A 15095-nucleotide genomic window follows, 5' to 3' on the forward strand; every position below is an offset into this window, starting at 1 on the left:
AAGGTTTATACAGCAAACTGTCAAACCAGGGATTCTTGGCATAGGGTCCATGGATGGGCTAAAGATTACCTGAATACCATGAAACTCTATGCAAAACTGTGGTTGAGTGCACACTGTTCTGGGAATGCATCAGATTCTCAAGTGGTCCAAGACCCAAAATAGAAAAAAGACTAGAACATTCTTTGCCCATTCATAAGGTTATGTAGTCAGAATACCTCAGAGTACAGCATTCAAAAAATGAAACTGACTCCTTCATTATGAAACAAATACTTTAAATGGCAGGCTCTCAGTTCACCTGTTTCTGTGCTGCGAAGATGACATTCATGAAGTTCATATACTGCAACGCACTGTCTTCTGCAGCCTTAATCACCTAAAAATCACAGTCATGTTAATTCTGCCCAGGCACATCCCAGTTCTCTCACACCAATGTCACATAATATTGTGCACACAAATATGGCTGCGAACCACAGCCAACATTACTCCAGTTTGTCTTCCCATTTATCATTGCTAAATGATACCGAAAGTATAAAGTATAAAGTATAAAGATGACACTAACATTTCCCCCAAAATCCTACCACCCAAGGACAGTCCACGTAAGGGTTTGATGAACTCCTTCTGGGGAGCACCTGCGTGGGCAGGTATATACATGCACACCCAAAACACAAACACAAACATACATAAAATACATACACACACACACACACCCAAAATACACACACCCCCAAAATACACACACACACCCACCCAAAATATACACATGCACACCCAAAATACACACACTCCCAAATTACACACACCTACCCACCCAAAATATACACATGCACATCCAAAATACACACATGAACCCCCAAAATACACACACCCCCAAAAATACACACCCCCCCAAAAATACCCCAAAATACACACACACCCAAAATACACACACCGCAAATACATACACATACACCCAAAATTCACAGGTATGCACATCCAAAATATATACACACCCAAAATACACAGGTACGCACACCCGAAATACATACACACTCAAAATATACACACCCCAAAAGTACACCCTCAAAATACACACACCCAAAACACACACACACAACCAATAAACACACCCCCAAAAAATACACATCCAAAGCATACCCCCGAAATACACACCCTTTAAAATACACATACCCCAAATACACACATAAAATATACACAAACCCCAAAAACACCCAAAACACACAAACATACCCCAAATACATACACATACCCAAAACACACACACATCCAAAATATACACACATACACATACCCAGAATACACACACATCCAAAATACACACACTCACACGTGTCAGGATGATTACTTAGCGTTCTGCAACCTGCTTTTTCAGTCCACAACAAATGTGGGAAAAAATATTCTAATGTCAATGAATTAGAATATATACTTCTAGAATATATGCTTCTTGCAGACTTCATAAATTTCCACTATTTAAGCAGTTTCCAATTCTCGGTTTTAAACAATGTTCTGATGACACCCTCATATACTCTCTACACAGCTCTCTAATTACCTCCGGAAAATAAGCAGTGATTACTAAAGTGTATGCACATTTAATTTTGATACAGATTACCAAAATGCACCCCAGAAAAATTTTTACCAATTTATCCTCCTATCAGCAATGCATGAGAATAAGCAATCCCCAACATCACCATCAACCCAGGGAACTGCCAGCTTTTTCATTTGCACTAAACAACTGTGATCCACCTGCCTCGGCCTTCCCAAGTGTTGGGATTACAGGCATGAGCCACCACGCCCGGCCAATTACTTGACATTTCTTTGCTTACTAGTAAGACTGAACATATTTTCAAATGCTAAAACTGACCTTTTGCTTTTGCAGACTGCTCGTTTTCTACCTGTTTTTCTAAAGCTTGACTTTTAACAATGAATTTATGGCCGGGTGCGGTGGCGTGAGCTACTGCACCCAGCCTTCTTCTAGTACTGTTATGACTTGAACCTTTACACTGAAATGTTTGATCTTTACTAGAATATATTTAAGTGTAAGTGGTGAGACAAGGAACAAGCTCTGTTTTCCCCCAAATGGCCAATCAGTTGGGCCAGCACCTTTTACTGAGCAACTCATTTTCTCCCCACTAATTTGAAGTGCTTCCTCTGTGACAAGTCCAGCTCTCCCATGTACATGGTTTGATTACTGGACTCTAGTCTTTCCTATTTTGTTTGTGTGCTCTGTGCTACTACCACACAGTGACTTGCTCTACATTGTGTTATAAGGACTAATGCAGCAAGTTCCTACTTACTAATCCTTTTCAGAAAGTTCCTGACTATTCTTTTAAATTTATTCTTCCAGATAAACTGTTGAATTTCCTTTTTTTTTTTTTTTTTTTTTTTTCTGAGATGGAGTCTTGCTCTGTAGCCCAGGCAGGACTGCAGGGGCGCAATCTCGGCTCACTGCAACCTCCACCTCCCAGGTTCAAGCGATTTTCATGCCTCAGCCTCTTTAGTAGCTGGGACTACAAGTGCCCACCACCACACCCAGCTAATTTTTTGTATTTTTAGTAGAGATGGCGTTTCACCATATTGGCCAGGATGGTCTCAAACTCCTGACCTCTTGATCTGTCCGCCTTGGCCTCCCAAAGTGCTGGGATTATAGGCGTGAGCCACTACACTCACCTTGAATTTCTTTTTTAAATCTCCCCACCCTGCCAGGAAAAAAAAAACCTCCCTGATATTCTGACTGAGATTGTAAATTGAATTTACAGAATGATTTTGGGAAAACTGACAACCAAGAACAAAATATGGCTCTCCATTTATTCTTCTCTCTCTCTCAGAATTTTAGTTTTCCTTATCATCAGTTTTACACATTGCTTGTTAAACGAATCCTGGATAGTTAATATTTTTTGCTCCTACTATAAATGGGTTTTATTTCTCATCATGTTTTCTTTTTTTTTTTTTTTTTTTTTTTGAGACGGAGTCTCACTCTGTTACCCAGGCTAGAGTGCAGTGGCGCAATCTCGGCTCACTGCAACCTTCGGCTCACTGCAACCTCCGTCTCCCAGGTTCAAGTGATTCTCCTGCCTCAGGCTCCTGAGCAGCTGGGACTATAGGCATGCACCACCACACTCAGCTAATTTTTGTATTTTGAGTAGAGACGGGGTTTCACCATGTTGGCCAGGCTGGTCTCGAGCTCCTGACCTCAAGTGATCTGCCCACCACAGCCTCCCAAAGTGCTGGGATTATAGGTGTGAGCCACCACACCCGGCCTCCCATTATGTTTTCTAATTATCTACAGTTGTCATATTAAAAAGTAATGATTTTTAAATCTTACCAATATCCTTGACTTCATTTCCTGATTATCTATAAAGAGAAAAAAAGCAGAAAAAAATTTAACTAGATCTTATTAATCATATATGGTTTCCTAACCAATTTTTAAACAGTCCAGCAAAGAAATACTAGTAAAATAAGTAGGATTATAGTTCTCATAGGAAAATGCAGGCTCTTACCTTTAATTTCCTTGTTCATTCTGTGAATGTCTTAATTTCTTAACATTAAGGAATACAAAAATATTATTTTACTTCATAAATATTTATAGTAAAAAGAAATATAACCTCCAATTTTAAATAAACCCAGCATCTACCCAGCTAAGAAGGGAAATGCTCCACTTACCAAGATAAATACACGAGAGTGATTGGGGGTTTTCAGTTACTAACTCTGCAGTCAACTGGGCTTTGTAATCTAACCAAAATATAATCTCTGTCCCAGAAAATTAAAATTCGCAACACTTGACTGTCCTATTGTTATCTACCGTGTCCTAAATTTGAATCCTGGGACAAGAAGTATTGATTTACAAAGACGTTCAGGCAACTCACATCAAACTCTAGGACAAAATAATCACTCAATACTGCCCCTCCCCCAAAAATTAATGCCATAAGACTGAGAAAACATCACACAGATAAAATGGAAAGGTATTGCCCTACGCTACATGCAAAACCACCTGTTCACCTATGGAGAAGTGGCCACTCATTTATTAAGCTTCAGGGCTCCTAAACGGCTTTTAAAAATCAAACACTGTTCCCAAGTCAAGAAAAAAATGAAAATGTTTAAAAAGTCTGAATTTATCAAAATAAGAAACAAGAAAGCACCCTGAAGCAGTGTTTCCTGCAGGCAGAAAGACATAATGGAGAAGCTAGAGTTTTCTCACTCTTCCCCATTTCCAGTTTTTACAGCTTGTCTTAAAAAACATTTCAAAGCCAGCCACGCACAGTGGCCTGTAATCCCAGCACTTTGGGAGGCCGAAGTTGGTGGATCACTTGAGGTCAGGAGTTCAAGACCAGCCTGACTAACTTGGTGAAACTACATCTCTACTAAAAATACAAAAAAACTTAGCCGGGTGTGATGGCGGGCACCTGTCCCAACTACTTGGGAGGCTGAAGCAAGATAATTGCTTGAATCCAGGAGGCGAAGGTTGCAGTGAGCCGAGATTGTGCCACTGCACTCCAACTTGGGTTGACAGAGTGAGACTCTGTCTCAAAAAAAGAAAAATTCAAAACCAATATAAACTATTGTTTTTAAATTACCCTTCAGTTGAGAGTACTCACACCTCCCATTAATGAGCACCCAAGGTTCTAAGAAATGTCACAAGTTAAGATATGTTTATTACAGAAGACACCTTTAAATGATTCAGACATCAAGGATACAGCAAAGTGCTTTGGCCAGGGATCCTGCCAGCAAAGTTTCTGTATGTTGACCCTTTATGTCACCTGCAAATAACAGAAAATATTTAAAAGGGAATTTTTAAGTACTTTCTTGAACTAAAATAGTTGGGTGCTTTCCTGAACTAAGTATGCTTTCAAACCAAAACACTCTTCATGAATGAAATCAAACAAGACATTTTCAAACTAGGTTTAAAAACATAGCAATGTGTTCTTGGTAATGGTTAACTAAGCAACTTTTTAACCTTTTCTCAATGTAAAACATCCTGGTGTTTGTTCAGGGACTAGCGGGAGGGTGAGGGGGAACAGGGAGTTACTGTTTAACGGGTACAGAATTTCAGTTTGTAAAGACGAAAAAGTTCTGGCGATGGACGGTGGTGATGATTGCAAAACAAGGCGAATATACTCAACATTACTGAACTGTACACTTAAATATTGTCAAAATGGTAAATTTTATGGTAAGTAAATTTTACATTAGAAATTCTAAAAATCAGGCCGGGCGCGGTGGCTCAAGCCTGTAATCCCAGCACTTTGGGAGGCCGAGATGGGCGGATCACGAGGTCAGGAGATCGAGACCATCCTGGCTAACATGGTGAAACCCTGTCTCTACTAAAAAATACAGAAAACTAGCCGGGCGAGGTGGCGGGCGCCTGTAGTCCCAGCTACTACGGAGGCTGAGGCAGGAGAATGGCGTAAACCCGGGAGGCGGAGCTTGCAGTGAGCTGAGATCCGGCCACTGTACTCCAGCCTGGGTGACAGAGCAAGACTCCGTCTCCAAAAAAAAAAAAAAAAAAAAAAAAGAAATTCTAAAAATCAGTAAAATGGCAAATTTTGTTATTTGTACTTTACCATACACACACACAAAAAGGTCCTGTTTTTACTTGGAAAGGTTCCAGTTTATTTGTGATCTATGTGGTAAAAAATGTCACGCGTAAGTCTAGCAGCCTGGACAGAGTACAAGGCTCTGAGGCCCCCTGCCCTCCCTCTCCCACCATCCCCTCCTTCCCATCACCCTCTGTGCTCAGCCAGTGCAGGGAAGACTGGAGAAACTCTTTCCTCTAGCCATGAGAAGCAGGGAGGAGTTTGCCACTTGTTTGGTGCCCTGGGTGAAAAAAGTCACTCAAGATATCAAAATCCTAAAACTACAGTTCAAGAGGGCAAGGAGCCCAGATTGACACTCTGTGCAAGCTAGCTTAGAGCTGGTCCAGGAGAACTGATGCCCCATGGGTGAGGTCAGACCAGAAAAGGTCTTGAACACTATACTGTGAAGCTGAGCTGAGACTTAATCCTGGAGGCCAGTGACTCTCAAAGTGAGATTCTGGAACCAGCTATAGGGGCACCACCTGGGACTGTAATAGAAATATAAAGTCTCCGGACCTCCCTAGATCCAGTGAATTGGAAACTTAGTGGGGCCTGACACTGTTTCAACAAGACTTCCAGCTGATTTTTTAACAGGTTTATAATTTACAAACCATAAATTCTGGTCTAAAAGTACTTTTAGGGATGCAATTTAATTATTTTTAGTAAATTTACAATTATGCAATCATCATCACAATCCAATTTTAGAACAGTCTCCTATTACGCCAAAAGATCACTTGGGCCCATTTGCAATCACTCCCGAGTCTCTGCCCAGCCCTGGGCAGCCACTAACCAACTTTCTGTCTCTATAGGACTGTCTTTTCCCTCAGGTGATCTGATTCAGGCTAAGGTTTGGAAACCACCACCTGTAGGCAGAAGGGAGCCAGGAAAGGCCTATGGGCCCAGGAATAGCAGCTTTGATTTTTTTTTTTTTTTTTTTTTTTTGAGACGGAGTCTTGCTCTGTCGCCCAGGCTGGAGTGCAGTGGCCGGATCTCAGCTCACTGCAAGCTCCGCTTCTGGGTTCACGCCATTCTCCTGCCTCAGCCTCCCGAGTAGCTGGGACTACAGGCGCCCGCCACCTCGCCTCAATCTCCTGACCTCGTGATCCGCCCGTCTCGGCCTCCCAAAGTGCTGGGATTACAGGCTTGAGCCACCGCGCCTGGCCTAGCAGCTTTGATTTTTAAGATGATAACTCTGGAGGCTGAGTCCAAAGACTTGACTGGGAAGACAGGAGTCAGAAAACCAGTTAGAAGCTGTAACAATCATCTAGAGCAGCGGCTCTAAACGTGGGGTGAATGTGCCCTACAGGGGGCATCTGCAATGTCTGAAGACATATCTGGTTGTCACAATTGGGGGATATTATGGTGTCTAATGGTCCAAGGCCAGAAATGGTGCTAAACATCCTATAACGCATAGGACAGCTGCCACAACAAAGAATTATCCAGCCCAAAATGTCAACAGTGCTGAGGTTGATCAAGATGACAATAAGGGATGGGGCCTGGGTGTGGTGGCTCACACCTGTAATCCCAGCACTTTGGAAGGCCGAGTCGGGTGGATCACCTGAGGTCAGGAGTTCGAGATAAGCCTGGCCAGCATGGTGAAACCCCGTCTCTACTAAAAACATTAAAAATTAGCCGGGTGTGGTGGTACGCACCTGTAACTCCAGCTACTTGGGAGGCTAAGGCAGGAAAACTACTTGAACCCGGAAGGCGGAGGTAGCAGTGAGCTGAGATCACACGCCATTGCACTCCAGCCTGGGCGACGAGGGCGAAACTCCATCTCAAAAAAAAAAAAAGATGACAATAGGGATGGGGGCTGGGTGTGGTGGCTCATGCCTGTAATCCCAGCACTTTGGGAGGCAGAGGCAGGAGGATAGCTTGAGCCCAAGAGTTCCAGACCAGCCTGGGCAACATAGCAAGACCCCATCTCTATAAAAATTTTTAAAAATAAAAAGATGACAATAAGGAGTGGGATTCTGAAGACACTTCTGAGGCTAAACAACTAGGATTTTGTAGCTGATTAGATGTTGGATGTGAGGAGGAGTTAAAAATGAAAGCTTTAAGTTTAGAAAACTAGGTGGATGGGGGCTGACAGAAATAGAATGGAAATGGTGGTGTGATTGAGAGCAAAGATAATGAGACTAGCCTGGGCCATGTCAAGAGACTGTGGGACGCTGAAATGGAGGCATTTGAGCGTGAAAGAAAGTCTGGGTTAGAGACAAAGTTGGAAAGTGTCCACATATAAAAGATAATTAAAGGCAAAAGTGGGTAAGAACATACAGAGGGAGAAAAGATGAAAATCATGTGTCAAATTAAAAACGTATTTTAAGAGACAAGACGAAGGAAAAGCCAGAAATAGAGACTATGAAGTAATGTTTCAAGAAAAGAGGAAAAACAGGTCACAGGGCATTCTTAGAAGCCAAAAGACATGTTTCAAGAAGTAAAGGCTGGTCAGCAGTGTCAAATGCCGTAGAGGCTAAGCAAATAATGAACCGACTTTGATGAAAATGATTTTTAAAAAGAGAGAACATGCAGGCATACAATATAAAGAACCCACATCTTTTAACTTAAAGCCTAAAGGACCTCCAAAATCAACCCTATTTGCAAAATAACAATTTTTAAAAGCTGTTACTTTTGGTCATTAGATCTTTAATCTCTTCAACAATAACTTCATTCGCTGAGGTTAAAAGTTCGTATTTTCCATCTTTACTCCCAGAGGGATTAAATTCAGGAGGGTTGCCAGGGTCTCCGAAGAAGTCTCCAAGTCTGCCATTCTTTCCAGGATATAAGAATCGGCTGAAACAGCAGGGGAAAAACCCTGGTTACACCAGGCCTCACTGCCCATGCTCACTCATGATCAGAATGAAATTCAGCAGACAACAAACAAAATCACAATGTGGGATTCACAAAATTCTACAGTAAACTTCATTTTTTTAAAAATGTGTAAGATAAAATTTTTTTTTAAATGTGTAAGAAAAAGCGTATAAGGCCGGGCGCGGTGGCTCAAGCCTGTAATCCCAGCACTTTGGGAGGCCGAGACGGGCGGATCACGAGGTCAGGAGATCGAGACCATCCTGGCTAACACGGTGAAACCCCGTCTCTACTAAAAATACAAAAACTAGCCAGGCGAGGTGGCGGGCGCCTGTGGTCCCAGCTACTCGGGAGGCTGAGGCAGGAGAATGGCGTAAACCCAGGAGGCGGAGTTTGCAGTGAGCTGAGATCTGGCCACTGCACTCCAGTCCGGGCGACAGAGCGAGACTCCGCCTCAAAAAAAAAAAAAAAAAAGAAAAAGTGTATAAAAACAAAGTAAAAATGTATAAAATAGGCAAATTGGCCACAGAATGTTTTACTGGTTCCAGTGTTTTCTGAAAAGTGTGGGGAAATACAGAGGGCGTTGGGTTATAATCTCTGAAATGCTGCAGAGAGGTACCTGTGCCTTCCTTTCTCAAATGACAACCACAACAGGTTCATACCAAATTCCAACTCACTACTAGTTTATTATTTGACGTACACATCTATCCCGGTAATAAAAATCTGGTCCAAAGGTCCCTGAAAAGATTCTCCCAGTGATTCATGACTCTTTTTTTCTTTGAGACACAGTCCTGCTCTGTCACCCAGACTGGAGTGCAGTGGTGCAGTCTCAGCTCACTGCAACCTCCACCTCCCGGGCTCAAGTGATTCTCGTGCCTCAGCCTCCCGAGTAGCTGGAATTACAGGTGTGTACCACCAGGCCCCAGCTAATTTTTTGTATTTTTACTAGAGATGGGGTTTCACTATGTTGGCCGCTATGTATGGCTGGTCTCAAACTCCTGACCTCAAGTAATCTGCCCACCTCAGCCTCCGGAAGTGTTGAGATTACAGGCGTGAGCCACCGTGCCCAGCCTCATGACCTTTTTTTTCTTTGAGACGGAGTCTCGCTCTGTCGCCCAGGCTGGAGTGCAGTGGCCAGATCTCAGCTCACTGCAAGCTCCGCCTCCCAGGTTCACGCCATTCTCCTGCCTCAGCCTCCTGAGTAGCTGGGACTACAGGCGCCCGCCACCACGCCTGGCTACTTTTTTTTTGTATTTTTAGTAGAGACGGGGTTTCACCATGTTAGCCAGGATGGTCTCAATCTCCTGACCTCGTGGTCTGCCCGCCTTGGCCTCCCGAAGTGCTGCAACTACAGACTTGAGCCACCGCACCCCGCCATGGCCTCGTGACTTTAAAAAAAAAAAAAAAAAAAAAACAGGTATAGTTTTTACTGGTATTGTAACCAAACTAGCATCATCTTTTCATCCAATTCTGAGAAAAAATATGTAGTGAGGATGAGAGTAAGAGTATGTGTTTGGTGGCCCATGGGCTCTTTCACCCACCAGAGGAAGCAGGCAGCCCTAAGAACCAAGAAAATCTGAGAGCTACCATATGAAATATGTTGGTAAGCAAGAGTCTTCAATTGTAATGTGGTGATTAAGACATAGAAGAGCCAGGCGTGGTGGCTGATCCCTGCAATCCCAGCACTTTGGGAGGCTGGGGTGAAAGGATTGCTTGAGCCTAGGAGAGCAAGACCAGCCTGGGCAACACAGTGAGAGCCCATCTCTATAAAAAATTCAAAAATCATACCGAGTGTGGTTGTGAACACCTGCAGTCCCAGCTACTTGGGAGGCTGAGGCAGGAGGATCACTTATGCCCAGAAGGTCAGAGGCTACAGTGGCCCATGATAGTGCCACCGTACTCCAGCCTGGGTGACAGAACAAGACCCTGTCTCAAAAAACAAAAAAAACCGACATCGAAGAGCTGTGTCTTACATGGGAATTCAACTCTTCTGTCAGTGCATAATGTGAGAAGTAAATATGGCCCAAATTATTCACAAAAACTTTGCTGTATCCACGGTCACATTTACACATCAGCTGCAGGCTATGCACCATCTTGCAGTGAGTCTAACACAGCCAGTTTCACACCAGTGTGAGAAACGACCACTGTTTCTTCTGCCAAGCACCAGATGGAGTAGTTGGCTTGGGTTTAGAAGCCAGTGTTATAAGAAAAATCCTTATTTCTAAGCACCAGGTTCACTCACAGAGCAGGGAAACAGGCCACAAGAACTATGCAGAGCCAAAGGTAAACAGAATCACATCTCCCATCTCACTTGCACTCTGGGGCAGACACAAAATGGGAAGACAGGTGAGGGAAAGTAGCTGCCCGACTGGATAGCTCTCTTCCCCTTTCTGCCTAAATAATATAGTTCAATCTGTGCAAATTACATGGGCCATTATGTAACTCCACTATCGACTAACAATGAGGTTTGCACCATTCATGGATATCACAATGTACACGTACTGGCTCTTGGTGCTGTGGCTGTTCACTGGCACAGAAAACATTTTCTTTTGCAACATGGAATAGGAACAAAACATGCCAACTGGCACAAAAAAATTCATGAATGTTAAGCACTGAATAGGAAAAGCAATTGCAACGGTCATACCTTTCTTGAATGTGACTCGCTATCACAGCAAGTTTGTTGGAACGATTCATGAATAAATGCGAATTTCCCAGCACCATCACAGCATCTATGCATTTGGATAAGGTAAACTGTTGAAAAAAAAGAAAGACATTAGAAAAACAAATTAGCTATCCAAATAACCATGTCAGTTCTTGACATAATTAAGATTTCGTTTAGATCGGGTGCAGTGGCTCAAGCCTGTAATCCCAGCACCCTGAGAGGCCAAGGTGGGAGGACTGCTTGAGTTCAGGAGTTTGAGACCAGCCTGGGCAACATAATGAAACCTTAGCTCTATAAAAAAGAAACAAAACTAGCCAGCCATGGTGGTGTGCACCCGTAGTCCTAGCTACTTTGGAGGCTGAGGTGGCAGGATCGCTTGAGCCCTGGAGAGCCAGGCTGCAGTAAGCCAAGATTGTACCACTGTACTGCAGCCTGGACAACAGAGCTAGACCCTGTAACAAACAAACAAAAAAAATACTTCATTTAAATTTTAGATAATTATTCACCATTAAAAATTTGCTCAGGAGTTCCCCTTCTCCAAAGCCATAAACAAAAACACTTGAAAACTATAGTTTTCTAATTTTACTTATATGAGATCATTTCTACATTAGTACAATATTCCACAAATATTTGCAGCGTAAAATTTAAGGAATAACAAACACGTCACATGTTCTGTGATAAAATTTCCAGCAAACTATTACTATATGTGGCGTAGATAATGAATACATACTGAAAACACCGGAGACCTATAAAAATGTTTAATTCATTTGTTCACTAAGTATACTGAGCCACTACTGTATGTCTGGTATATACTTAGTGAACAATATAGTGGTTGCTCAGTATACTTAGTGGGCAAATGAATTAAAAACTTTTTTTTTTTTGAGATGGAGTCTCATGCTGTCACCAGGCTGGAGTGCAGTGGCCCGATCTCGGCTTACTACAACTTCCACCTCCCAGGTTCAAGCAGTTCTCCTGCCTCGGTCTCCCCAGTAGCTGGGACTAGAGGCCCATGCTACCACGCCCGGCTACTTTTTTGATTTTTAGTAGAGATGGGGTTTCACCATGTTGGCAAAGATGGTCTCGATCTCTTTACCTCATGATCCGCCTGCCTCGGCCTCCCAAAGTGCTGGGATTACAGGCGTGAGCCACCATGCCCAGCCTAAAAACTTTTAAAGTTTGAAAAAACAAATACAGAATATCACCTTCCCACAAGAACTAATATTATTAAGATACATAAGTCAGTATTTCTTTTTTTGGTATTCAGTATGTTCAGAGAAATTTCTCTAGTAACAAACTAAACAAATAATCCTTGAAGTTTCAGTCTTCATAAGTAGATATTTTCATAATCCTAGAATAAGGTCTGTTTCTCTTAAATAAATACTTCAGGTAGAAAACAGAACACTGGTGGCCGGGAGTGGTGGCTCACATCCCAGCACTTTGGGAGGCCGAGGCAGGCAGATCACCTGTGGTCAGGAGTTTAAGACCAGCCTGGCTTACATGGCAAAACCCCATCTCTACTTAAAATACAAAAATTAGCTGGGTGTGTTGCCACATGCCTGTAATCCCAGCTTCTCGGGATGTTGAGGTGGGAGGACTGCTCGAGCCTGGGAGGTGGAGGCTGCAGTAAGCTGAGATCGTGCTACTGCACTCCGGCCTGGGTGACAGAGTAAGACTCCATCTCAAAAAAAAGACCAAAACACTGGTAAATTTCACCCTACTGGGAAAAAAAGCTTACATCTGTTAAAATTTCTATTTTGCAAAAAGTGACAATATAAATAAAAGTGAAAGAAAACAAGTTACAAACTAGAAAAAATAGTTGCAACATATGACAAGTAATGGGTTAATCTTTTAATATAAAGAGTGTCCATAAATCATTAATTTTTAAAAAACCACACGCCATGAATATCCAAAGAAAGAAGTGGGTGATGTCCCAAGAGAGAAATACAAATGGCCACGAAATACACTAAAAGCAAATTGAGATTACATTGTTTTTTGCTCCTCATATTGACAAAAGATGAAATAAGGAGAATGAACATCTTGTGTTGGTACAACAAAAAAGGAACTCTCACACAGCACTGATGAGTGCAAACACAGCCTTTTTGGAGTAACAGGGCAGCATGCAGTGATGTGCTGGCAGATGTTTAACCATTCGCTCTCCAAAAATGAGGTACACATGTACACAAGTACATACGGATATTACTGATACAGTAGTCTATAGCACACAATTTACAAATAACAGTGAAATGCACAATACTCTTTATGGTAAATTGCATACAGTCAATGGATTCTCACAGAATGCCTATGCTGATTTTTGCTGAATTCTTGTATCCATAGCCAGTTGAAAAATGAGTATGGTTTGGCCAGGCATGGTGGCTCACACCTGTAATCCCAGCACTTTGGGAGGTTGAGGCAGGTGGATTGCCTGAGCTCAGCAGTTTGCAACCAGCCTGGGCAACACGGTGAAACCCCAACTCTACGAAAATACACACACAAAAAATTAGGTGAGTGTGGTGGCATGTGCCTGTAGTCCCAGCTACTCGGGAGGCTGAGGCAGGAGAATTGTTTGAACCCAGGAGGCGGAGACTGCAGTGAGCCGAGATCGACCACTGCACTCCAGCCCGTCTCTTTTTGAGACTCCATCTCAAAAAAAGAAAAAAGAGTATGGTTTCAAGTGAAGAATGGTATAGTTCTAACATGAATATTGTGTGATATTTTTATTTTTTGTTAACAAGCGAAAAGATGCTTATACCTGGTATGAGCAACTGTGTAAGTAACAATGGTAACACTGCATTGTCAGGTTTGTAACACGCAGGGGTGATATGTATGACAGTAAGAACACGGGGAAGGGGTGGAAATGGATCTATACTGGAGCAAACCTCTATATATTACTGGAATTAAATGAGTATTAACCTAAAGTAGACAATGGTAAGACACATACAGTAATCCCTAGAGCAACTGTTGTGGGTCAAATTATGTCCCCGCAAAAGATATGTTCAAGTCCTAACTTCTGGTACATGTGTATGTGATTTTTTTTTTTTTTTTTTTTTTTTTTTTTTTTGAGACGGAGTCTCGCTCTGTCGCCCGGCCTGGAGTGCAGTGGCCGGATCTCAGCTCACTGCAAGCTCCGCCTCCTGGGTTCACGCCATTCTCCTGCCTCAGCCTCCCAAGTAGCTGGGACTACAGGCGCCAGCCACCTCGCCTGGCTAGCTTTTTTGTATTTTTTAGTAGAGACGGGGTTTCACCGTGTTAGCCAGGATGGTCTCGAACTCCTGACTTCGTGATTCGCCCGTCTCGGCCTCCCAAAGTGCTGGGATTACAGGCTTGAGCCACCGCGCCCGGCCATGTGATCTTTTTTGGAAATAGAATCACAAGTAAGAAGAGATCGACCAGACGCAGTGGCTCATGCCTGTAATCCCAACACGTTGGGAGGTTGAGGTGGGCAGATCATGAGGTCAAGAGATCGAGACCAGCCTGACCAACATGGTAAAACCCCGTCTCTATCAAAAATACAAAAATTAGCTGGGTGTAGTGGTGCATGCCTGTAGTCCCAGCTACTCGGGAGGCTGAGGCAGGAAAATCACTTTAACCCAGGAGGCAGAGGTTTCGGTGAGCCAAGATCACGCCATTGCACTCCAGCCTGGACAACAAGAGCAAAACTCCATCTCAGTTGCTTGAATTTGGGCGGCAGAGGCTGCAGTGAGCCGAGATCACGCCATAGGACTCTAGCTCTGGGTGACAGAGTAAGACTCCATCTCAGGAAAAATAAATAATAATTAATAAATTAATTAATTCAATGTTTGATAGCATAGTAGGGTGACTATACTTAAAAATTATGTAATGGGCTGGCATGGTGGCTCACGCCTGTAATCCCAGCACTGTGGGAGGCCGAAGTGGTGGGATTATAGGACTATTTGGGAGAACTGCTTGAAGCCAAGAGTTCAAGACCAGCCTGGGCAACATGGTGAGAACTCGTTTCAACAAAAAATACAAACATTAGCCAGACATGGTGGTGTGCACCTGTAGTACCAGCTACTCTGGAGGCTGAGGCCAAAGGACTGCTTTAG

At 43.0% G+C, this 15095-nt stretch overlaps 1 protein-coding gene across 2 annotated transcripts in view; it reads right to left on the reverse strand.

Annotated features, from left to right (window-relative positions):
* GTF2H3 (general transcription factor IIH subunit 3) overlaps positions 1–15095 on the reverse strand; it is a 28182-nt gene that overhangs the window by 5910 nt on the left and 7177 nt on the right. For both annotated transcript variants that reach the window (XM_010368400.2, XM_010368401.2), the window contains 6 exons: positions 11014–11120; positions 8191–8354; positions 4686–4748; positions 3492–3521; positions 3317–3345; positions 296–370 (listed from right to left, as the gene is read on the reverse strand). In XM_010368400.2, the coding sequence (XP_010366702.2) occupies positions 296–370; positions 3317–3345; positions 3492–3521; positions 4686–4748; positions 8191–8354; positions 11014–11120 (468 nt within the window). The remainder of the gene's footprint in view (positions 1–295; positions 371–3316; positions 3346–3491; positions 3522–4685; positions 4749–8190; positions 8355–11013; positions 11121–15095) is intronic.

The sequence above is a fragment of the Rhinopithecus roxellana genome, chromosome 10, assembly GCF_007565055.1.
Source record: "Rhinopithecus roxellana isolate Shanxi Qingling chromosome 10, ASM756505v1, whole genome shotgun sequence".
In the NCBI taxonomy this organism is placed as follows: Eukaryota; Metazoa; Chordata; class Mammalia; order Primates; family Cercopithecidae; genus Rhinopithecus; species Rhinopithecus roxellana.